The 13,484-nt window shown below is 32.9% G+C and overlaps 1 protein-coding gene across 2 annotated transcripts in view; it reads left to right on the top strand.

Moving 5' to 3' along the window:
- The window catches only part of LOC143253487 (protein Wnt-5b-like), a 78,462-nt gene extending 66,205 nt beyond the window's left edge, over positions 1-12,257 (top strand). For both annotated transcript variants that reach the window (XM_076507467.1, XM_076507466.1), the window contains exon 5: positions 11,755-12,257. In XM_076507467.1, the coding sequence (XP_076363582.1) occupies positions 11,755-12,213 (459 nt within the window). In that variant the 3' untranslated portion in view covers positions 12,214-12,257. The remainder of the gene's footprint in view (positions 1-11,754) is intronic.
- The last annotated feature ends 1,227 nt before the right edge of the window (positions 12,258-13,484 follow it).

Raw genomic sequence — 13,484 nt, 5'->3', positions numbered from 1 at the left:
ACAGGACAAACCATTGACTAGCCTCATAATTAACAGATCCGACCGACAATTAAACACAGACGAGATACATCTACTTAACAAAGGACTCAACTTCGCGATAGCACCTAGGTACATCCCAACCTTAGAAATTAAAGGATGCTTAGAAGACCTAGCCAGGATACTTGTGATACTTTCCACAGAAAACAAAAACTACAAAAAAACAACCGAAAGCAATCAATAGAAAGAAGACAACTTCGATAATTCTGTTGACATCCAACAATCAAACTTCCCAGGAAAGATTAAAAATTTGTATTTTTCAGAAACACCTGAAAATATCTTAAACGATTTTTTCGAAGCATTTTCTCACAAAACCATCAACATAATTTCACAAAACAGAAAACTAAAAAACAACCTTTCAAAAAGAGACATTAGTTCCATTAAAAACCTAAAACAAGACAAACCATTAAAATTCTAAAAGCAGATAAGGAAACGCTATAGTTATAATGAACACGATTGAATACATCCAAAAAATGACAAACATTGTATCAGACACAAATAAATTTAAACCAATACACACAAATCTAACAAAGACACACGAGACGCAACTGAACAAATTACTACTACAAATGAAAAAAAGCCAACACAATTTCACAAACTTTTATTCCTACCTACGTAAAACTGACTCACGCACACCACAAATATACGGCATCCCCAAACCTCATAAACCAGATTGTCCACTACGATCAATAATGCCCAAATATGAATCGTTTAATTACAATCTTGGTAAATACATAGCATGGGCATTCTCCAAATATGTAACATCAGCCAGCTCATTCATCAAAGACTCCTTTAATTTCAAATCTAACATTAATCAACTTAATCATAAAGCCTTAATGGCCAGTTTCGATGTCATATAATTCTCTTTACAGAAGTCCCAACCACTGAAGCCTGCAAGATAACCTTAGAACTCTATATCCGAGATTTAAACCCGTCGATACATTCCCAGCAACCAATTAGCAACCCTCATAGAATCACCACGATGAAGACAAACTTCATGTTCAACAACCACATCTATATACAAACAAATGGCCTAAGCATGAGCAACCCAGTATCACCAGTTCCAGCCAATATTTTTATGACACAAGTTGAAACACAAGCAATTAACACAGCATTACATCCACCACTATACTGGTACAGATATGTAGACACGATTGCGGGATTCACATCTACAGAACACACACTTAATTTTTTCAGTCGCATTAACTCCATACATCCCAACGTCAACTTCACATGTGAACAAGAAGAAAGCAATCAAATATCATTTCTTAACCTCAAAATTACAAGAACCGATACACAATTTAAAACAGAAATCCACCGAAAAAATCGCTCATACTGGACTATACATTCCTTGGGACTCAGCACGTAAAACAAAACAAAAACTCAACATACTAAGAAACCAAATAAACACAGCCATAAAACTATGCTCACCAGATAAAATTAACGATGAATTAAACAAAATAAAACAATACTTCATCAACATCAATAAGTTTCCTCCACAAACCGTAGAAAACAATATACGCACTCACCTAGACAAAAAGCAAAATCAACCAACAAAAGTAAATATACCCCACGATTTAAAAAAATCACGAAACCATATACTGCTGCATACCATGTATTCCCGACATCAGCAGAAAAATAACCAACATTTGGCAAAAACTAGTAACAAAATATGACGTTCCAGTTAATACCAAATGTATTCAAAAACCAGGCACAAAAATAAGGTCTATACTATATAAAGACTACACTTAGAAACACAACAACAACATTATTTATAACATACAATGTGATAACTGCCACAACTTCTATATTGGAGAAACAAGTAGAAAAATGGAAACCAGATTTAAAGAACACAAAGTCACCTTCACACGTTTTCGAACACTGTAAATCAAATAAACACAACATAACCATAGAAAACACTCAAACACTAAATAAAGAAACAAACATAAACTTGCGCAAAATTAAAGAAACCTTACTTATACAACAACTCAAGCCCAAAATAAACCAATACAAAGGAACACCTTTATACCTATATTAATAAATATAATCAAACATCTAAGCATGCGCTCTACATCTTACACTCAATTACACAACCGCCTTCAAATGTGTGGTCAGCTACCGGTCAGTAACCCTTTTTTTCTTTGTGAGCCTGACGATGACCGAAGAAGGTTGAAACGTTGTTCGCTCCTCCATTAGTGCCTTCTCAATCCATGCCAGCCGTTTTTAAACATATAATTTTCTCTACAAGTGAGAAATTACTTTTCTCTTTGACTTTAGTATGAAAGTTTACAACGTTTTTATAAGACAATTACTTTTCAACTGAACCTTCAGTATGAAAGTTTAGGACGTTTATATAAGATAATCAGTTGTCTTTAACTTTCATACTAAATATCAAATGGATGTTTTTATAAAACAATTGCTGGTATGTTTGACCTTTAGTATGAAATATAGTACGGTTTTATAAGATAATTACTTGTCTATTTGACTTTAGTATGAAAGTTTACAACGTTTTTTAAGACAGTTGCTTGTATCTTTGACCTCTAGTTTGAAAGTTTAGGAAGTTTTAATAAGATAATCATTTGTCTATTTGACCTATAATATGAAAGTATACGATGTTTTTCAAAGAAATTACTTGTCTGTTTGACCTTTAGTATGAATGTTTAAAACGTTTTAATAAGATGATTGCTTCTCTATTCGACATTTAGTATGTAAGGTTAAAACGTTTTTATAAAATAATCGCTTGTCTATTTTTCCTTTAGTAAAAGTTTAAGACATTTTTATAAGATAATTTCTTGTCTATATGAACCTTACTATGAAAGTCTAGGCCGTGTTTGTAAGATAATTGCTTCTCTATTTGACGTTTAGTATCAATGTTTAGGACGTTTTAATAAAATAAATACTTGTCTATTTGACCTTTAGTATGAAAGCTGAGAACGTTTTTGTAAGATAATTACTTGCCTATTTAATATTTGGGATGAAAGTTTGCGATGTTTTTTTTAAGATAATTGCTTGTCTGTTTGACCTTTATTATAAATGTTTAGGACGTTTTTACAATATAATTACTTGTCAACTAGTTCTTTAATATGAAAGTGTAGGACCTTTTTATAAGATATTTATATATGTAAAAACGGCTGGTATGAGTAGAGAAGGAACTAATAGAGGAGCGAACAACGTTTCAACCTTCTTCGGTCATCGTCAGGTTCACAAAGAAAGAAAGGGTTACTGACCGGAAGCTGACCACATGTTTGAAAGGAGTTGTGTAACTGAGTGTCGAAATGTAGAGGGCGTACTTAAATGTTTGAATATATAATTTTATATTATTTATTTCATTGTTATTATTTATTATATTATTTTCAATATAGGTATGAAGGTGTTCCTTTGTATTGGTTTAGTTTGGGTTTGAATTGTTGTATAAGTAAGGTTTCTTTAATTTTGCGTTAGTTTTTTTGTTTCTTTATTTAGTACTTGGGTGTTTTCTATAGTTATGTTGTGTTTATTTGATTTACAGTGTTCGAAAACGTGTGAAGGTGACTTTTTTGTGTTCTTTGAATCTGGTTTCAATTTTTCTACTTGTTTCTCCAATATAGAGTTGTGGCAGTTATCACATTGTATGTTATAAATAATGTTGTTGTGTGTTTCAGTGTAGTCTTTATATAGTATAGACTTTAGTTTTGTACCTGGTTTTTCAATACATTTGGTATTAACTGACATGTCATATTTTGTTACTAGTTTTTGTCAAATGTTGGTTATTTGTCTGCTGATGTCAGGAATATATGGTATACAGCAGTATATGGTTTCGTGATTTTTTAAAATTCTTGAGATATATTTATTTTTGTTAGTTGATTTTGCTTTTTGTCTAGGTGAGTGCGTATAATGTTTTCTGTGGTTTGTGGAGGAAACTTATTGATGTTGATGAGTATTGTTTTATTTTGTCTAATTCATCGTTAATTTTATCTGGAGAGCATAGTTTTATGGCTGTATTTCTTAGTATGTTGAGTTTTTGTTTTGTTTCATGTGCTGAGTCCCAAGGAATGTATAGTCCAGTATGGGTGAATTTTTGGTGGATTCCTGTTTTAAATTGTGTATCGGTTCTTGTAATTTTGAGATCATGATGTATATTACATGAAAACATACGGACAACAATGTTTTGATAAAACGTCATGGTGTATATTACATGAAAACATACGGACAACAATGTTTTGATAGAACGTCATGGTGTATATTACATGAAAACATACGGACAACAATGTTTTGATAGAACGTCGTGGTGTATATTACATGAAAACATACGGACAACAATGTTTTGATAGAACGTCGTGGTGTATATTACATGAAAACATACGGACAACAATGTTTTGATAGAACGTCGTGGTGTATGTTACATGAAAACATACGGACAACAATGTTTTGATAGAACGTCGTGGTGTATGTTACATGAAAACATACGGACAACAATGTTTTGATAGAACGTCGTGGTGTATGTTACATGAAAACATATATACAATAGTACAGTAATCAAATGTCACAGTTTATGTTGTTTATTAAATAGGAATACAACTCTGCTGATTTGGAATACATAATTGTCTATAATTACGTTTACGTCAACTTTCTTTTTTCGTCTTGATAACTTAGTCTTTTGTTTCAACAAATTAGTAATCTAAAAACCAATTTTATCAATTATGTTTATTCATGTGTTAATTTCAGTAGATAAATGACTGACATGTTTTATTTGCTGTTTGTGCGGTATATTTAAAGTAGGCCTCACGTAGTCGTAAAATATAAATAGATTCGTTGTGTTTTGTTCTTTACTCACGGATGTTGTAGGTACTGAGATATGTGTGTTGTGACATGATGAATTATCCGTATTATACCAAAATTTAGAGTTTCTTATTTGGTTCCTGGTGAATAAATAACTAAAGATAATACCAAACACATTTTGACTGATTTTAAAGACTTTATTCAAGAAGAGAAAAATAAAAATAAATATTACCTTCGACTCTTCAAGTGGCAACTGTTGAAGGAAATTAGAAACTGTTAGCTTCATAGAATTTCATTTAAAAATATCGTTATTGTATATCATATCCTATTAATCGTAAACCCTAAAAAAACAAGTTCTGTCTCTGTTTTAAACCTGTTTTTTTTTTCGTTAAGTATTTCTGCCAGGGTCGCTATCTTGCCTAATATCACCTCCATATTCGGGCCGACCCAGCTGGTCTTGATGTGAGAAATTGATTCAACAGCCCACGCCTGGACGCACGTTAGTTGATAAGCGCCTTTTTGTGAATTTTGAGCACTTTATTGTAATAATAGAAACACTAGAAATATACACGCAGATGTATGTTGTTTAAACAGGTGATGTTAGAAAACATATCTATATATTTTTTGTCATTACAATTCGGATAATGCCATTTGATAACATTTTAAAATAAACGTTTTCTGATAAAGTCGAGGCCTCCTTAAAATGCAGTGGACATTCTTGGTCATAGTACTGTTACTGGTGGTGGCAAAATAAAAAGGGCGTTTCCCCTCATGTGATTTGAAATCTATAGTCTTGCGGGTCGTCTCTGAAGTTGCCAACAGTTAAACAATTAAGACCTCAAGGAACTTAAGCTCAGTGTCAGGTAGTTTTCAGTTGGCGGTACGTCACGATTTACTTCCCCTGGTGTTGAGAATTTTAATTAGATTGTGCGATCCGACCATAAACGTGTCCAGCTGGACAAAGTACCCAAAAACTCGTTACTCGCCCGAGTTAATTACAGTCGAGCCTGATTTATCTATTACTCATTTGATCACTTACGAGAAACATCTCTTCAAGTTTTAACATTTTTCTGACCGTAATCAGTTAGTTAATAAATATAGCGATATTTCAAATCGAATTATAAGAACTAATGAGTGGAATAAAGGAGGATGTAATAATATATCAACCGCATTATATCTCTTATAACGAGTTCCGACGTGTTCTTTCGTGTAAGACCAGGACTCGTCAGGCGGGCGCTGGCTGGTTAAGACACAGCATAAAACATTGAAGACTTGAATAACAGTATAACCACAACAATATTGTTAATTAACATAAGTATAACTATTATAAGAGTACTACGAACAGTATAACCACAACAATATTGTTAATTAACATAAGTATAACTATTATAAGAGTACTAAGAACAGGATAACCACAACAATATTGTTTAATTAACATAAGTATAACTATTATAAGAGTACTTGAACAGGATAACCACAACAATATTGTTTAATTAACATAAGTATAACTATTATAAGAGTAGACTTGGTAGTTTCTGTGTTGCTACAATGTTTAGAACTGATATTCTAACAACTTCAGTAGACTTGTTAGTTTCTGTATTGCTACAATGTGTATTTCTGATATCGTAACAACTTCAGTAGGCATTATAGTTTCTGTGTTGCTATAATATGTAGAACTGCAATTGTAAGAACTTCGGTGGACTTGTTAGTTTTCATTGAAGTGTTGTACAATGTAATTTCTGTAAGGTATAAGATAATTGAAATTGTCTGTCGTCTTGTAAACGGTGTTTCTTTCTTGTAGTTTCGTCTTTGTTATTCTTTTTCAGCCGTCCCATTGTTTTCGACATAACTTTTTTGTTTGTTTATACACTTGGCTGTCTGCCCAGTTTAAAGAGGCACTTATACAACTATATAAAGTCAATATTCTTCGTGTTTAGGCTTAGTGTAACTGTTAGTCGTACGCAAAAGGTGAAACGGGTTTATTGTTTTAATCTTAACGAATCTGATAAAACACTTTTCCTTCTTTCGCCGTATATTTCCTTTCTTACTTTTCAATCAAAATGTCTAAACTGGAAAAAAAAAATTTCTCCATTTTCACTTATGTAAATTACAGTATAATAAAAAAACAAAAAAAACACGTTCGTATAACAGATAACGAACGTAAACAATGCATCCTAATTTATTTCAGGTTTTTCTACGGTACAGATTTTGAGGTAATCAACTAACATAGCCTTGAGGTATGTCTAACACACCAGTGTTTTTTACACGTTTAGGCTTATCTGCAACGATCCATTACCTGTATAATGTAGTTGCTATGTTTTAGAATGATTGGTTCATTTTAAACGAATTTGCTTGGAGCAAACTAAACATTTTCGAAATACTCTTCTGTTTCATGTATGTATTATTTTCTTCCCTTCACACTTATGTTTTGGAGTTCAGTGATTGGTTAATAAGTGAAAATTTTGGAGGGAAAAAAACATACAAGCTGAAATATATCGTCATACCTGCAGCGACAAAACCAACCAATCTACTTACTCTATCACGGTGATTTAATTTAGATATTTTACCTATTAATAAATTAGTTTAAACTGTTAGAAAATGCCTTGTGATTCTCCTGAGTTCGTTGACTTAGCGTGAGAAACTCTTGTCAAAAATATTAGAAATCAGAATGTGAATACAGATTTATGAATTTCTCGCTTCACAAAAGAGCTTCCACTCTGTTAGCTTACTAGCAGTCTGAATAATTGTGCGTAACAACAATAATAAAATATTATAGGAACTAATCTCGTGGGAATAACAAAATTTGCTGTCACAACTTTTCGTGATATATATTTATCCTTGAAACTCAAAGTCTTTGTTTCGAAGCGTCTAACAGTGATACAGACTGGAAAGAAAATTGGTATATTTGAAGAGACGAGTTCCCCGAGGGGTTGAATAACAAAAAGGGTTATGTTTCCTCATTGTAGATGTTAACCCTAGAACACACCTTTCAAAGAGCACTCTTTGTGCTATGTTTCTGCTCTTCAAAAGGCTTTAATTGGAATCTATTTTTATTACTCATATTTAGATACGTAGAGAGTTTAAAGCAGCATTTTTAAAATATCAGGTTTAAGGAAATAACATATTTGATTTCAATGACAAACCACTACTACTACAACGTGTGTAAAATAACTTGTAACTTGTTATCCGACGTTTCGCTTACGACCGTTTAAAGAATTGCAGGAAATAAACATTTGAACATTTACTGTGTATGTATATGTATGTACACTTATATCTAGATATAACATTCACTAGCAAGTAACATAGAGATGTTATACTTACTAATTATAATGTATAATGTTTATATGGATGTAATTTTTACTAATTATAATTTATAATGTTTATATGGATGTAATCTTTACTAATTAAGACATACAGTTTTATATAGATAGCGGGGTAGTTCACTGTTTATCTTACATTTAGTTTTTACAGTTTTTTCACATTTAGTGTACCCGATCAACTACAGTGTAAAAAAAAAAGCTGTAATCTGTAATCTTCGTTATCTTAAATCAAAAACAACCGTGGAATAAATTATTTAAATTGTTAATCGCCAGAGGGAGGCAGTACCTACAAAATGATTTTCTTTGTATAGGGTCTTGGGACTAAGCCTCGTTTTTTCAGGCAAAACACATCTGCGATGTTCAAAGTTAAGCCTTATCTTCTTATATTAAACGTTATGTCTTTTATAGAGATAACAGTTTAAAAACCTCTTTAAATATCTTAATTTTCCGCTACCTTTAAACGAGACATTATTGGAAATGTTGTGCCATTTCACAGCAGAGAAGTAACTCGTATTTTTTTTTTCCAGTATGTAATATTTCTATTTTCATGAAGGAAATTGTTTCTTGTAACCAACAACATAGAACTATTTCAGTTTCAGTGTGGGACGTAAGGCGAATTGAATCACACTATGTAACAAAATGTTTACTTTTTCTTGTTCCTGGACAGAAAGCATTATTTCCCAATTGATTATGCCTAAAGTAAATGGAAAAAGACATATTTTTCTCTTTAAACTTTGTTTTTGTTACCTGGAAGCGTATAACGAAAACATGATGGGAGACTATATTTGAGGGCTGATACGTGAAAGTGATTTATATTACAGTCGCAAATCTCGAAAAACTACTCACTTCTAAACATTTTTGTTCATTTTTGTATAACTTTAGTATAAATACGTGTAAAACTTGATTCATATGTTGTTCTATTCAGACATTATGTAAATGAAAATGTGCAAATTTACCCGTTTGTACATAGAAAATAAGTTAATTTCTAAATTTCATTATCCAGGTCACAAAAGCGAAGTTTGAAGGGAATAATGACCATTTTCTATACTTTTATAACACAAACAATTAAGAAATAACATCTACTATCCAGGAACAAAATTGTGTTACACAGTGTTATTCCTAAAGTTTGCTTGTAGTGACAGTAATACTGTTTGTGTGATCAGGATGACAAGAAGTTCTGAATGCGATATCGAATATTCGTCTATGAGTCTTCGAGTGATCTTGAATCTCACGAGAAAGATAGAAACGCGAGATAATAAAGTGCTTTATTTTCTTTCCTGACCAGACCTTTTGTTAGTTAAGAAAGGATTTTCCACGAACAGTTGTATCGCGTGCTCTCACGTGTTTTTAGAAATGACAGCTCCAGTTGAAAACTGAAGACAATCGTTTGTTTTATTGTTATGGGCAAATGCTATCCATTCTCTTTTATTAGATACAACGAGTTGATATGATAACCTAAAAGCATTAACATGTCGCTCAATTATTTTCCGCTTAAGTGATTTCAAGGTTGTAGTTATAAACTGTTTTAAAACGCAACTGTCTAAAAGAGTTATGGCTGATTAATTTTGAGACAGATATAAACATTACACGTGTTAAAAAAATCTTCTAGATCAGTACCAAAACAGTAACCGTGGAGAAACATCGATGTTGAAACTTTGGTACTAACAGTGATATTATCCGTTCGTTAATTAAAATATCTTTTTTTGAGGAGGTCAACTTAAATGACGACAGACGAAATAAGTATTGCTGAGGTTAAAGTCAAATATGGAAACGATTTTGTTTGTCCCAAGATATGTATACTTTAGTTACATATTATTAGGATTTCCCGTCAAGACTGAGTAGTCAATAGGTTAAATATGGAATTAGGATTGTGGTAAAAAATGGCCTGATGAAATGGAGATTCTGCTGAAGATATGGATCCCCAGACTCTTGAATCTGTGGGTCTACTGCATATTGTTGTTTTTTTGTTCTAAAGCTTCTTATTACAACTAGAAGGTAACGTAGCTACATTTGATTATAGAAGTCCTGATTATTTTCAGGTCTGATGGCTTTTGGTCACATTTGGAAATGTTGGGAACCCAATTATTTTTAGGTCCAGATCTAGAGATTCTTGGTTGCATACGAGTAAAAGGGGTCTCAAGACTGAGAAAAAAATATTGTTAATGGATGAAGATCTTCGACACATAAGTGTCTGGTACATCAGCCACGTCCATCATTCATGTTGGACATTATACCAGTGTATCACCGAGATTCAGGTAACTGATAGGACATACCAATACCTGGTGCATCATCCAGATCCAGGCAACTTATAGGACATATCAGTACCTGGTGCGTCATCCAGATCCAGGCGTGTTATAGGACATACCAGTACCTGGTGCATCATTCAGATACAGGCGTGTTATAGGACATACTACGGCTGGTGCATCATCCAGATTCAGGCATTTTCTTTTACATACTGGGATGTGGTGAATCTTGAGCATCCAAGAGGCTAGGGGTACCTTAGGGACAACATGGTCATGGCGATGTATGGTACACCAGATTGTAAAGGATCTTTGTTACGCTAGGTAGGATCTGTAGGATTTCGGGTGAACGAGAATGAAGGAAGAACTTGTTGGACTTTGGTTTGGTTGCATCCAGAGTTAATGGTTTCTCTTTTATTTAAATCTAATGTATTTCTCGTTAATTTAAAAATAAAAATTTCTATTGACGAATTTTAAGTTTAAAGTATTTTTGCTTTTGTATGGATACTTTTGGGATAAACAATACACCAGAAAAAAGGGGTGTCTTGGTTTTCTCAAAGTGCTTGTTTTCAAAGTGTTTGTGTATGAACCCTTTGTTATTGTAGTCTAATGTAAAATGAAAGCAGTATTCACACAACAAGGCATAACTTCATGCTGAAACACGTTCTTTTATCGAGTAACAAAAGGGTTAAGAATATATGTTTAGTTCTAAAGTTTGTAGTTCACTTTAGTCACAGGTTGATATTAACATCAAGTGGAGATTTTGAAAAATGGCGGTCTTTAAATTTAGTTCAGTATAATCTAAATTAGCTTCTTCAAATCGAAAAGAAACTGACGGGAAATTAACGTTAAGAATTGAATTTCGATACAGAACAAATAGCACATTGTGCATCATTGTACTTAACAATAAAGAAAAAGACTAAGGAAAAATAAGAAATAATGTAGTGTTGATAATAGCAGGTGTTACTGGAAACAGTTCTTTGTTTAGTGCTGTTAGATTGTTGTAAACACATTGTTACATCTTAACACTGTACTTGTAGCACGCTGTTCACTAACAATTTGTTATATCTTGATACCAGACTTGTGGCACGTTTCTCATCAATACATTGTTACGTTTTAACACAGGACTTCTAGCACGTTTATCACTAACAATATGTTATGTCTTAACACTTCTATGTGCTATGCCTTCTTAATGCACCTTAACACTAAACTTTTGACAGTGTTTTCTGTCTTACGTTGCACCTTGCTTAACACTACACTGATGGTCGAATTTTTTTGTTTTTATTGAGTCTATATTTTTTTCATTGTTAGCTTTCGTTCTATAAAGGCACAACTAAACATTATTGCATAATTTACTTAACATAGCAGGAAAGGTGTTAATTAGTGATGTATTCTTGCAGGCTGTCATCAGTAAAACAAGAGTCACGTGCAAATGCCACGGTATATCCGGATCCTGTTCACTTATCACGTGCTGGCAACAACTGGCGTCTTTTCGTGAGGTGGGGGACCATCTGAAGGACAAGTATGACAGTGCTACAGAGGTGAAGATAAATAGGCGGGGAAAGTTGCAGGTGAAAAACCCCCACTTCAGTGTTCCCACGGCGGAGGACCTCGTCCATCTGGAGGAGTCTCCTGACTACTGTGTCAGGAATCGAACTACGGGTTCTCTAGGCACTTACGGGCGTGAGTGTAATCGTACAGCCCCGGGCACTAATGGCTGTAACCTTATGTGTTGTGGTAGAGGGTATAACACTCATAAGGCAGTGTTGAAAGAAAGATGTGGGTGTAAGTTTTACTGGTGTTGTTATGTGAAATGTAAAACATGTACAAAGGTCGTGGATTTGCACACGTGCAAGTAAGGTCGTTTATATATCATCAGAATAAAAGGGTTTGAAACAGCAAACTTGGGTCTTACACCGGGGCTCAGAAATCAACAGGTAACACAGCTTGGAGAAATTTTGATACAGCTACAACGTACGAAACTCCTACTGTTTCACATTGTTGATCGACTTCTATGAAGGATAAAACTCAATTTTACAATGTTCGAGTAACTCGGGGGGAAAAGCTATCTAATGAAAGCTGTGGCTATTCGTACAGATAAATATTTAAAAAATATATATAATTTGGTTTAGAGGGAAACTGAAATTTCTCTCCAAGATTACGATCTTGTATATTAGATGCAGACACAAGGAACTATTAATTAAGTTTCCTCTCTAAGACAACAACATTTGATCGCTTTGTTTTTGTGTTGTTGTTTTTGATTCATAAAAGTGCAGGAACGTTAGTTTTATGTCTGATATTTCCCTTTAAATTCTCTAAAAGAACTAATACCGAGGAACTCGTTTGATTTAAATGCTTGTCTACACGGTTATAATTCTTAAGACCAATCAACAAACATTTTTAACATCCATATTTGGTTTCTATAACTTCTTGAACCAATTCCACCAACATTGTCTAAATCTAAAAATCTATATTTCTTAACATGAATATTGTACATATAAAAATATATCTGTAACAATTAGATAGAAAACCATCAACCTTCACTGCACTATACTGATTTTATTTGGTTTTTTTTTTATGTACAATATTCAATAAACACAATAAACTGGTTTTATAAGCCTAATATTCTTGAGTAAAATAAATAAAGGTAAGAAAGAATACCATATAAAATATTTAAAACGTATTTTTTCTTCTATTTTCTACGGTTTTTATGTAATTTATTATTTCAAGTTTAAACAGGAAGTGATTAAATAGTTTTGAATGACACATATACACAGTATCATAAGTACTTCCTACAAACGTCTTTCTAATTTCTGCCTCGATTTCGAAAACAAGTAGGCGTCTCATAATTTAATTTAAAGTTTATATACATGTCAATCAGTTCTAAGGTCAGGGTAGCTGAGTCAGCAAACACAAGCTAAAGAATATTCATTTTTTCACTCAGGCTTGTAGACGTAGAAAGGATATATTAAAAAATATATGATAGTGGCTGTGTTCAGTTTAACGTGTCTTTTTTTTTTTAATTTTGAAACGTTTTTAAGTTAACATTTTCATTTACTGTCAGAATGTAACGAGAATAATAGAGTACAGAGTTCCTGTTGTCTTCCAACCGATTAAGATACGTCTGTTT

Source organism: Tachypleus tridentatus, chromosome 6 (genome assembly GCF_004210375.1).
Source record: "Tachypleus tridentatus isolate NWPU-2018 chromosome 6, ASM421037v1, whole genome shotgun sequence".
Classification (NCBI taxonomy): Eukaryota; Metazoa; Arthropoda; class Merostomata; order Xiphosura; family Limulidae; genus Tachypleus; species Tachypleus tridentatus.
Note: the sequence above shows the minus strand (reverse complement) of the source record. Positions and strands in the feature narration are given on the sequence as shown.